The sequence below is a fragment of the Coregonus lavaretus genome, assembly GCF_964263955.1.
Source record: "Coregonus lavaretus genome assembly, chromosome: 5".
NCBI classification, from domain to species: domain Eukaryota; kingdom Metazoa; phylum Chordata; class Actinopteri; order Salmoniformes; family Salmonidae; genus Coregonus; species Coregonus lavaretus.
The window spans coordinates 75,761,293-75,774,194 of NC_139992.1; the positions used below are offsets into that span (position 1 = coordinate 75,761,293).

The 12,902-nt window shown below is 43.2% G+C and overlaps 1 protein-coding gene across 1 annotated transcript in view; it reads left to right on the forward strand.

The window, feature by feature from the left end:
* The window catches only part of LOC311129349 (UDP-glucuronic acid decarboxylase 1-like), a gene marked incomplete at both ends in the record, with an annotated part of 163,421 nt that overhangs the window by 136,773 nt on the left and 13,746 nt on the right, over nucleotides 1-12,902 (forward strand). Inside the window, 2 exons of the mRNA XM_084161616.1 lie at nucleotides 6,083-6,202; nucleotides 6,493-6,536. Coding sequence (XP_084017742.1) covers nucleotides 6,083-6,202; nucleotides 6,493-6,536 — 164 coding nt within the window. The remainder of the gene's footprint in view (nucleotides 1-6,082; nucleotides 6,203-6,492; nucleotides 6,537-12,902) is intronic.

The window sequence follows — 12,902 nt, forward strand, 5'->3', positions numbered from 1 at the left end:
GTCCCCCTGTAATAGAGTATTTCTGTCCGTTTCTTTTCTGTACAGAGTTGTAAACAGGGTTCCATTTGATTTCTCAATCCACATATCGAGGTAATGAATACGTTTAGTGTCACATTCCATAGTGAATTTGAGATTGGGGTCAATGTCATTGAGTAAAACCATAAAGTCTGACAGCTCTTCTCCCGTTCCTCCCCATATGCAAGAAAATGTCATCAATATATCGATACAACTTCAGGATTTTATTAAAAAATTGATTTTCATTTTCATTGTTAACAAAACTTTCTTCAAAATGACCAACATAAAGGTTAGCGTAACTTGGAGCAAATGTGGAGCCCATCGATGTTCCGTTCGTTTGGAGGTAGTATTCATCATCAAACCTGAAATAGTTATACGTCAAAACATAGCCAGCCAGCTCTTGAATAAAGTTTGTTGGTGGGTATTTGATAGTATCTCGGTCTCTCAAATATTGAGCTAGGGCTGCCAGGTATATATGTATAGATCTAGATTGTATATTTCTATGTTGGCCGGGTGTGGTTCCCAATCAGAGGCAGCTGTCGATCGTTGTCTCTGATTGGGGATCATACTTAGGCAGCCATGTTGCCTACCTATGTTGTGGGATCTTGACTCTTGTTTGGCTTGTTTGTGTGTAGCCATTGTGAGCTTCACGTTACGTTGTTTTGTTGTTTTGTCGTGTGTTAACTTCGTAAATAAACATGTATGCATTCCACGCTGCACCTTGGTCCAATCCTGTACTCAACGAACGTGACAGAATGGCACATTTGCAGCAAAGGTATTCATATTCAGGTTTTGAGATAAGGTTGTTTAATAGGTCTTGCTCCAGATTAGAGCTAATATCCCTTTGTAACACCTGTGTGGGATCAACACTCAGTTTTCTATAGAAACGTTCATTACTGAGTTGTCTCAGAATCTCTTCTTTGTATTTTTCATAGTCTAAAATGACCACAGCACCCCCCTTATCTGCAGGTTTGATAACCAAAGATTAATCTTTCATTAGTTCATTAAGTGCCTGTTCTTCTGTCCTGGTGAGGTTCTTCTGAATATGGTTCGAATATGAAGCTGTTTTTTTGGAGAGGTTAATTACCGCATCCTGCTGTAGCCATGTGTCCACGGCCTGTGTTCCTGGTTCCCTCTTTGACCACTTGCCTCTCCTACATCGTTTATTTTATTTTGTTTAGCCTTGTTGTACTGCTTTCGGGCAACAAAAAAAAAGAGTCTGTGTGCGATGGTAGCTGGAGTCGCTGTCTGTAGGGAATTCGCTCTCAGTGGATGCCTCCGTGTCTGCGTTTCCGTGTCCCCCAGCTGCTGCGTATCTGCGTCCCTACGTCAGCCTCTCGGTGCTCCCGTCCTTGGGCCTTCCCATGCGTAGACCTGGTTGAGCTGGTAGTCCTCTGTTTCTCGCTGATATTTCTTGATCTTTGTTGCTTGAAGGAAGTCTGTATTTCCCAATGGACTGGTTGAATGAGTCGTCTATGGCTGTGATGTCTGGGCCTAGAATCTCCTTCATTATAACCTCATGTTTGTATTTGTATTTATTTGTATCCCCATTAGCTGCTGCCAAGGCAGAAGCTCCTCTTCCTGGGGTCCAGCAAAATTAAGGCAGTTCATACGATTTTTAAAAACATTCACAGATTTCACAACACACTGTGTGCCCTCAGGCCCCTACTCCACCACTACCACATATCTACAGTACAAAAATCCATGTGTACGTGTGTATAGTGCGTATGTTATTGTGTGTGTGTGTTTGTGTCTGCACCTATGTTTGTGTTGCTTCACAGTCCCCGCTGTTCCATAAGGTGTTTTTTTATCTGTTTTTTAAATCTAATTTTACTACTTGCATCAGTTCCTTGATGTGGAATAGAGTTCCATGTAGTCATGGCTCTATGTAGTACTGTGCACCTCCCATAGTCTGTTCTGGACTTGGGGACTGTGAAGAGACCTCTGGTGGCATGTCTTGTGGGGTATGCATGGATGACCGAGCTGTGCGCCAGTAGCTCAAACAGACAGCTTGGTGCACCCAACATGTCAACACCTCTCATAAACACAAGTAGTGATGAAGTCAATCTCTCCTCCACTTTGAGCCAGGAGAGATTGACATGCATATTATTAATGTTAGCTCTCTGTGTACATCCAAGGGCCAGCCGTGCTGCCCTGTTCTGAGCCAATTGCAATTTTCCTAAGTCCTTTTTTGTGGCACCTGACCACACGACTGAACAGTAGTCCAGGTGTGACAAAACTAGGGCCTGTAGGACCTGCCTTGTTGATAGTGCTGTTAAGAAGGTAGAGCAGCACTTTATTATGGACAATATGTTTTGACCATGACAGTTTACAATCCAGGGTTACTCCAAGCAGTTTAGTCACCTCAACTTGCTCAATTTCCACATTATTTATTACAAGATTTTGTTGAGGTTTAGGGTTTAGTGAATGATTTGTCCCAAAAACAATGCTTTTAGTTTTAGAAATATTTAGGACTAACTTATTCCTTGCCACCCATTCTGAAACTAACTGCAACTCTTTAAGTGTTGCAGTCATTTCAGTCGCTGTAGTAGCTGACATGTATAGTGTTGAGTCATCTGCATACATAGACACTCTGGCTTTACTCAAAGCCAGTGGCATGTCATTAATAAAGATGGAAAAAAGTAATGGGCCTAGACAGCTGCCCTGGGGAATTCCTTATTCTACCTGGATTATGTTGGAGAGGCTTCCATTAAAGAACACCCTCTGTGTTCCGTTAGACAGGTAACTCTGTATCCACAATATAGCAGGTGGAGTAAAGCCATAACACATATGTTTTTTCAGCAGCAGACTATGATCGATAATGTCAAAAGCCGCACTGAAGTCTAACAAAACAGCCCCCACAATATTTTTATCATCAATTTCTCTCAGCCAATCATCAGTAATTTGTGTAAGTGCTGTGCTTGTTGAATGTCCTTCTCGATAAGCATGCTGAAAGTTTGTTGTCAATTTGTTTACTGTAAAATAGTATTGTATCTGGTCAAACACAATTTCTTCCAATAGTTTACAAAGGGTTGGTAACAGGCTAATTGGTCAGCTATTTGAGCCAGTAAAGGGGGCTTTACTATTTTTAGGTAGCGGAATGACTTTTGCTTCCCTCCAAGCCTGGGGGCACACACATTCTAGTAGGCTTAAATAGAAAATATGGCAAATAGGAGTGGCAGTATCGTCCGCTATTATCCTCAGTAATTTTCCATCCTAGTTGTCAGACCCCGGTGGCTTGTCATTGTTGATAGACAACAACAAAAAATTCACCTCTTCCACACTCACTTTATGGAATTCAAAATTACAATGCTTTTCTTTCTAAATTTGGTCAGAGATACTTGGATGTGTAGTGTCAGCAATTGTTGCTGGCATGTCATGCCTAAGTTTGCTAATCTTGCAAATGAGAAAATCATTAAAGTATTTGGCAATATCAGTTGGTTTTGTGATGAATGAGCCATCTGATTCAATGAATGATGGAGCTGAGTTTGCCTTTTTTCCCAAAATTTCATTTAAGGTGCTCCAAAGCTTTTTACTATCATTCTTTATGTCATTTATCTTTGTTTCATAGTGTAGTTTCTTCTTCTTTTTATTCAGTTTAGTCACATGATTTCTCAATTTGCAATACGTTTGCCAAACGGTTGTGCAGCCAGACTTATCCCTCTCAACCATACAATTTTTCAGTTCCTCATCAATCCACAGGGATTTAAGTTTTCACAGTCATTTTCTAAATGGTGCATGCTTATTAGTAACTGGAATAAGCAATTTCATAAATGTGTCAAGTGCAGTGTCGTTTTGCTCCTCATTACACACCACGGACCAACATATATTCTTTACATCAACAACATAGGAATCACTACAAAACCTATTTGTATGACCTCTTATACCTCTCACTGATCTTAACTTCAACTTATTTTACTTCCTTCGACACGTTCAACAATTAGTAGCATTAAATCTAAAGAACATTTGTTGAGGATTTCACCCCATTTCTGAACAAAAGTTTTGTCATTTTTTGCTATTGTAGGCTCCTTCTGTATTCTCAGTTCTCTTGGAGTAGTGCCATGCAGGAACAAACTGGTCTCTTTCTTTCAAAGTTATCCAGTAGAGTGTGGAGCTAGGTTGTCCATGTTGAGAGGGTATTCGCACAGTGCGTGGGAAGTGACTTGATCTCTCGTAGTGTGTCACGCCCTGGCTCTGGGGACACTGTTATGTTGAGCCAGGGTGTGTAGATCTATGTATTCTATTTCTAGGTTGGGAGTTCTAGTTTGTTTATTTCTATGTTGGCCTGAGTGACTCCCAATCAGAGGCAACGAGTGTCAGCTGTGAATGGTTGTCTCTGATTGGGAGCCATATTTAAACTGTCTGTTTTTCCCTTTGTGTTTGTGGGTTCTTGTTTCTAGTCTGTTTGTGTTAGACCGTGAACTGTCACGTTATCGTTTTGTTGTTTTTGATCGTGTCTCTAAATAAAGAGTATGTTTGCCTGCAACGCTGCGCCTTGGTCCTCCTCTGTATACGACGATCGTGATATAGTGGATCCGTTGGTACTTCCTTTTTGTGTTTACTTGCAAGATTTCAGAGTGCAGAGTGAAAAACGGATTCAAAATTCAAAAGGCAATCGCACAGCTGAGCTGTCTTTGTTGCAGGTGCATGGTAACAGTTGAATAAGATGAGAAAAAATAAGAAACCCGCACACTGCTCTTGCTAGTATCACTGCTCTTTATTAAGCTTTAAGTATTGTCCTCAAGGCCTTCGTCAGAGCTTTTGTGAGTGTTTTTAATTGGCAGTGTGCAGGTTTGTTATCGTTTTCTCATCTTATTCAACTGCACCTGCAATTAAGATAGCTCAGATGTGCGATTGCCTTTTTAATTTTGAAGTGGGCAAAAGACGTCATGTGATCTCCTACAGCTATCTAGTGGACGAACTGGGAATCAGATTTACATCAAAGGGATAGGTAGACTTCAGCTTTCTCCTCATTTGTATATTTTACATTTACATTTTAGTCATTTAGTAGACGCTCTTATCCAGAGCGACTTACAGTTAGTGAATACATATTTTTTTTATACTGGCCCCCCGTGGGAATCGAACCCACAACCCTGGCGTTGCAAACGCCATGCTCTATCAACTGAGCCCATGAGTCTCCCGGTCGCGGCCGGCTGCGACAGAGCCTGAATTCGAACCAGGATCTAGTGGCACAGTTAGCACTGCGATGCAGTGCCTTAGACCACTGCGCCACTCAGGAGTTATCATTCCTGTAAGACGAAAAATGAAGACCCTGCTCTTTTAAAATGACTGTGTTCCTATGGGAATTTGTTAATTTTTAGAGCGCCACCATTAGGTAAAAGATCAGTTTAATTATTTTCCAGTAATTGGTGAAATATATATATTTTCCAAACCTAGACCAAAACAGTACATTTCAGGTATTTTTGGCCTGTTGTATCTCAGGCTCTGCAGTAGTCACGTTGTCCTTTATCAGAATCCCACAGTTCTTACCTTTCTAACAGTACTAAGCATGTGTTTGTAGAATTTATAGTTTTGAAACCAAAATGTATGTTATGAGGGTAGTATACAATATTATGCATAATTTGGAAAATGCCACCAGAGGCCATCAGAGTTTAAGATGTTTTAAACTGATGTAATGATCTGATCGTGTTTGCCTGTCTTTTAATGTTCTGCAACAGGTTCAGAAAGGGTACGAATTTTGTGCCTGGTGGTTTTAATCCTCCAACCATATCAATTTGCTATTTGACTAGTCTGATGAAGATAAACCTGTGCGTCATAGAGCCTGTAGCAACACAAGTTTTGCACTCAACTCTGACTTTCAGTGGATTTGGTTACATTGGTTTACTTTATGGTCTGCTCTTCACCTGGTATTAGAAATGTACTGTAAAATGGTAATTACATGACAATAACTCATTAATTACTTAATATCCTCAACCTATCCAGTTGTTTCATCAGTGCATTAGGGTAGCCCTATGACACTAACCATAACCCCCCTCTTTTGTCCTGTGACGTTACGATTTGTCTACTTCTCTTCTCACCCTTCTATTTCCTATCCCTGTGCCCACAGGAAGGAGTGGAGGTGAGGGTGGCACGCATCTTTAACACATTTGGCTCCCGGATGCACATGAACGATGGCCGAGTGGTCAGCAACTTCATACTGCAGGCTCTACAGAGAGAGGCCCTCACCGTATGTCCACCACTACTAACACTGTTACTACTCTCATTCTGACTCTATCGCTCTCACTTTTCCTCTCTCTCTACTGTCCCCGCACCTATATGTCTGCTCTCACGCTCTCTACCACTTTTAGTGTTACTATCACTCACTGTCACTCACTCTCAATAATTTTCTGGGCAGTCGGACAGATGGACAGACTGTCTCTCGCCCTCTGACTCTATGATTCATCATCTAGCACTTTTTCTCTGCACATGACAAGAATAAGATTCTTATTAAGTTTCATTTCACCTTATTCTTTATAGGTGTATGGTAGCGGATCCCAGACGAGGGCCTTCCAGTATGTGAGGTAAGCCTGACTGAACACACTTCACACCATGCCTGGGTTCATGTGTATTTGATTATTTGTTTTTTTAAATACTTATGTATTCTGTGTATTTCCATTGGAAGAAGGCTACTTGAAAGTATTTTCAAATAATTTCCTATAAATAGCCTTCTATTTTAAGTATTTTCAAATACAGTACCTGAGTTAAATGCGTGGGAGTGAATTTGAGTCAGTGTATTTGAGTATTTTCAAATACATGCCAATTCTTTCCAAGTGTATTTCCACATACAGTACATTCCAATATTCATCTACTTGTCTTTACAAATGAAAAATATCTGAATACTTACATCGAAATGTATATTAAAGTAATTGAAATATTTTAAATAGTATTTGAACGCACGTCTGCTTCACACACACACATTCTTCACAGAGCAATAATTTGCTCTCCATTTGTTGGTGTCTGAATCTCTGCATGCTGTTTCTGTGAATGTCTCTGACAGATTGGATTAGAATTGTGTATTCAAGTTCTGTATTTAGTGGATAATGGCGGAAGACAGACAGCCCGCTGGGTAGCTTAAAGGTCACTCTCTCTTGAAGGGCCTCCTGTAGCTCATTTGGTAGAGCATGGCGCTTGCAACGCCAGGGTTGTGGGTTCGATTCCCACGGGGGGCCAGTATGAAAAATGTATGCACTCACTAACTGTGTCTCTGGATAAGAGCGTCTGCTAAAATGACTAAAATGTAAGACACAAAATGTTGCTCAGTGGAAAGGGAAAAAATAATGTCCTAGCAATATGGTTATCGTGTGTGAGTGTGTGTGTGCGTGCGTTCATGCAAGTGTCTGTCTCTAAGGAGAAAATTGTGCCGGTATGTGGTAGTGTTATTTTCCTATGTGCTCTATAGGCCCAGACCTTTAAGCATGCTCTCTCCTCTGAGGGAGGGTTGGATAACCATGGCGGGAATCTTCCCCAAGCTTTTGATGGGCTTAATAATGCTTTCTAGTAATTAAGTTCAAGGTATTTCAAACGCAGACTTGGCCTCGGGTGGAGGGGCATAGGGGTCTGGATATGTCGACATAGTAACACTAGCAAGAATCTGGAGGCAATGGACATGCGGCTGGCTGGTTATGTGAGCTCTGGCCACAAGTGTTTGGGGGGGAGAAAAAAGTTGTATATTTGCTTTACTTACAAAGGTGATGGGATAAAATACTAACACCCCTCTATCTCTCTCTTTTCATACACCGCCTCATCCTCAGTCTTCAAAGAGGTTTTGGCGATTGCTGTGTGTGCGTGCGCGTGTGAGAGAATGATCTTTAGTGAATAATTTAATCAGGCCTGCTTTCATGGATGGTGCATTCTGATAATCTTGCAACACAACACACACACACACATGCTGCACTGTAGAAAGGGAGAGATCAGAGGCAAATGGGTATTTGAAGTTCTCCTATCTCCTCCGAGCAAACATTACCTGGAACCTGAATGGCTTTAATTAGTCTTGCATAAACAGTGGGGGAGCCAGGACCTTCAAGTAACCTCTCTTCTAAGTTTGCTCCTCTCTCATCCATTTCCTATGACTGAGCCAGACTTTGCTTAATGACTTCCATACTCTGTGAATCAGCACATGTTGTGGATTTGGTCAAAACGAACCAAAACTCAAATCTACCCTCCCCTCCCTACCCGCTGAATTACATTCATAGGCCAAGACACAGGTCGATATTTCATTCCTCTGAAAGAACACGGGATGTGCACTAAGTGGCCGTAACATTTTCAAAAGAGGGACGCAGCAATTGTTCAAAAGGAGTTATTGAAGAAAATGTAACCCTTAAAGTCATTGGAAAAGCATGCTATTGTAACCCACCGTTACTACACATGACTGACTTACCTCACAGACCTACCTCATACACATACCTCACAGACTTACTTCACACAGACATACATTATATATACAAAAGTATGTGGACACCCCTTCAAATTAGTGGATTTGGCTATTTCAGCCACACCCATTGCCGACAGGTGTATAAAATCAAGCACACAGCCATACAATCTCCATAGACAAACATTGGCTATAGAATGGCCTTACTGAAGAGCTCAGTGACTTTCAACGTGGCACCATCATAGGATACCACCTTTTCAACAAGTCAGTTCGTCAAATTTCTGCCCTGCTAGAGTTGCCCCGGTCAACTGTAAGTGCTGTTATTGTGAAGTGGAAACGTCTAGGAGCAACAACAGCTCAGCCGCGAAGTGGTAGGCCACACAAGCTCACAGAACGGGACCGCTGAAGCGCGTAGCGTGTAAAAATCGTCTGTCCTCAGTTGCAACGCTCACTACCGAGTTCCAAACTGCGTCTGGAAGCAACGTCAACACAATAACTGTTCGTCGGGAGCTTCATGAAATGGGCTTCCATGGCCGAGCATCCGCACACAAGCCTAAGATCAACATGCGCAATGCCAAGCATCGGCTGGAGTAGTGTAAAGCTCGCCACCATTGGACTCTGGAGCAGTGGAAATGCTTTCTCTGGAGTGATGAATCATGCTTCACCATTTGGCAGTCTGACGGACTAATATGGGTTTGGCGGATGCCAGGAGAGCGCTACTTGCCCCAATGCATAGTGCCAACTGTAAAGTTTGGTGGAGGAGGAATAATGGTCTTGGGCTGTTTTTCATGGTTCGGGCTAGGCCCCTTAGTTCAAGTAAAGGGAAATCTTAACACTGCAGCATACAATGACATTCTAGATGATTCTGTGCTGCCAACTTTGTGGCAGCAGTTTGGGGAAGGCCCTTTCCTGTTTCAGCATGACAATGCCCCCGTGCACAAAGCGAAGTCCATAGAGAAATGGTTTGTTGAGATCGGTGTGGAAGAACTTGACTGGCCTGCACAGAACCCTGACCTCAACCCCATCGAACACCTTTGGGATGAATTGGAACGCCGAATGTGAGCCAGGCCTAATCGCCCAACATCAGTGCCCGACCTCACTAATGCTCTTGTGGCTGAATGGAAGCAAGTCCCCGCAACAATGTTCCAACATCTAGTGGAAAGCCTTCCCAGAAGAGTGGAGGCTGTTATAGCAGTGTGCAAAGCTGTCATCAAGGCAAAGGGTGGTGGCTATTTGAAGAATCTCACATATAAAATATATTTTGATTTGTTTAACACTTTTTTGGTTACTACATGATTCCATATGTGTCATTTCATAGTTTTGATGTCTTCAATATTATTTTACAATGTAGAAAATAGTACAAATAAAGTCAGTGTTCTAAAACGTTTGACCGGTAGTGTACATCATACAAATACTGTGCTTCACAGACCTCAAAGACATACCCCAAAGAACTACATTACATGTTTGCTCATCTGTCACCCACTGGAACAGCTACTGAGCCTGTCCCACATTGATGACCTCATCACGACCTTATCACCACCTCCTCTCTGTCTAGCAATAAGTCAAGACAGCAGACCTCTCATCACTTCCCAGGGTGCATTTCACCCACACCAGCCTCAGAGGGCCGGAAGGAGACAATGACTCCGATACCTTAGCACCTGACAGAGCTAATTTGGGTGAGGTGATGTCACTCATATCTCTTCTCAGTGGAACAGTTGGCACACTGGGGAATTGCGGGGGAGATTTTGACCTTTTATATGATGGTGGCAAGTGGCGGGTGGAATGGGCACTCTTTTTCTCACGGCACACTTTCTTTCTTTTATTTATTTTTGTGCACTGTCTTTGTCTCTCCTTTTTCTAGTCTACTGCTAGATTTGAGTACTGTCTTGCTGCTTTAAGGCCAGTTTTTCATGCAAGAGGTGCAGTAAACTAATGAGCGGGTTTACAGTAATTCATGAATGTTGTCTTGCCCTGTAGCCCTGCTTAGTTTAACTGTGATCTGTGGGAAAATATTTTCTCATCAATACAGATCCTTACAGCATTTTCTGTGTATTTCATCAATGAACCCGAAGGTATTAATCTGTTGAAGCAGTTTTTGGTTTAATCTGAATTCATGCCACCATTGTAGTTCTGTTATTATTTTGTCTTTATTTATAGGGCCTCAGTCTTTCTCAGTCAATTACAACTGCCCTGTAGGAAACACTTTGAATAATAACACAGGAGCGTTTTGCAAATAATTTTTGCATCTTTTGTTTCTTCATTGAAATCTATTTTCGTTTGCCAGTTTGGTCTTTTGCTCAGTACAAACTTCCAGAGACAATCGCACAGAAAAAAAACGATTTTGTCAGCAAGCTCTCAAGCTTTAGTGTGATAATGGGGAAAGAATATACGAGATAAGTTTAAACAAGGCTGCTCCTAAATAAAGATAATAATCAGAGAGAGAGAGAGAGAGAGAGAGAGAGAGAGAGAGAGAGAGAGAGAGAGAGAGAGAGAGAGAGAGAGAGAGAGAGAGAGAGAGCGAGCGAGAGAGAGAGAGAGAGAGAGAGAGAGAGAGAGAGAGAGAGAGAGAGAGAGAGAGAGAGAGAGAGAGAGAGAGAGAGAGAGAGAGAGAGATCGACAATTCAAAATTACACACAGCCATATTAGATGATACTGTTAAAATGTTTTGACTCAAGTGTAACGGACAAACTCACCAGGTTGACTGGGCTGCTGATGTTACTGTTCATCAACGACACCAGACCATTCACTAGATCATGAGAGAGAGAGAGAACTTTAGAGAAAAAGGTCTATATTGATGAATGGCTGATGAGAAGGGAGACAGTTGTAGCCTGTTCCCAGTAGGAGCATAGTGGTTGTTAGTGACTCAGCCTGTTGAACTTCAGTGGCATTAACACAAAGGCCACGACACTGCACTTCTCTCATGCAGCAAGTCACAGGGACGTCCTGCTGCTAATCACTGTGGCCAAGACACACATGTGCAAGCAGACACACGCACAGATGGACACGCTCGCTCTCATGCTTACGGGCACACACAGGCCCACTAGCCCCTGTCTCTGCAGCTAGCCCAGCCTTGTCTTCTAACATTTACGTCATTTAGCAGACGCTCTTATCCAGAGCGACTTACAAATTGGTGCATTCAACTTGTGATAGCCAGTGGGATATGGATTACTTTATACTATTCCAGGTATTCCTTAAAGAGGTAGGGTTTCAAGTGTCTCCGGAAGGTGGTCAGTGACTCCGCTGTCCTGGCGTCGTGGGGGAGCTTGTTCCACCATTGGGGTGCCAGAGCAGCGAATAGCTTTGACTGGGCTGAGCGGGAACTGTGCTTCCGTAGAGGTAGGGGTGCTAGCAGGCCAGAGGTGGATGAACGTAGTGCCCTCGTTTAGGTGTAGGGTCTGATCAGAGCCTGAAGGTAAGGAGGTGCCGTTCCCCTCACAGCTCCGTAGGCAAGCACCATGGTTTTGTAGCAGACGCGAGCTTCAACTGGAAGCCAGCGGAGTGTGCGGAGGAGCGGGGTGACATGAGAGAACTTGGGAAGGTTGAACACCAGACGGGCTGCAGCGTTCTGGATAAGTTGTAGGGGTTTAATGGCACAGGCAGGGAGCCCAGCCAACAGCGAGTTGCAGTAATCCAGATGGGAGATGACAAGTGCCTGGATTAGGACCTGTGTCGCTTTCTGTGTAAGGTAGGGTCGTACTCTGCGAATGTTGTAGAGCATGAACCTGCAGGATCGGGTCACCGTTTTGATGTTAGCGGAGAATGACAGGGTGTTGTCCAGGGTCACGCCAAGGTTCTTTGCACTCTGGGAGGAGGAAACAATGGAGTTGTCAACCGTGATGGCGAGATCATGGAGCGGGCAGTCCTTCCCCGGGAGGAAGAGCAGCTCCGTCTTGCCGAGGTTCAGCTTGAGGTGGTGATCCGACATCCACACTGATATGTCTGCCAGACATGCAGAGATGCGATTCGCCACCTGGTTATCAGAAGGGGGAAAGGAGAAAATGAATTGTGTGTTGTCTGCGTAGCAATGATAGGAGAGACCATGTAAGGATATGACAGAGCCAAGTGACTTGGTGTATAGAGAGAATAGGAGAGGGCGTAGAACTGAGCCCTGGGGGACACCAGTGGTGAGAGCACGTGGTGCGGAGACAGATTCTCGCCTCACCACCTGGTAGGAGCGACCTGTCAGGTAGGACACAATCCAAGAGTGAGCAGCGCCGAAGATGCCCAACTCGGAGAGGGTGGAGAGGAGGATCTGATGGGTCACAGTATCAAAGGCAGTGGATAGGTCTAGAAGGATAAGAGCAGAGGAGAGAGAGTTAGCTTTAGCAGTGCGGAGAGCCTCCGTGACACAGAGAAGAGCAGTCTCAGTTGAATGACAAGTCTTGAAACCTGACTGGTTTGGATCAAGAAGGTCATTCTGAGAGAGATAGCAGGAGAGTTTGAGTTCTAAGTCATTAACAAATTGATTGTAGATCAATGTGCACCAGCAGTAAGTTAAACACTTTGTAATGTAGGTGAT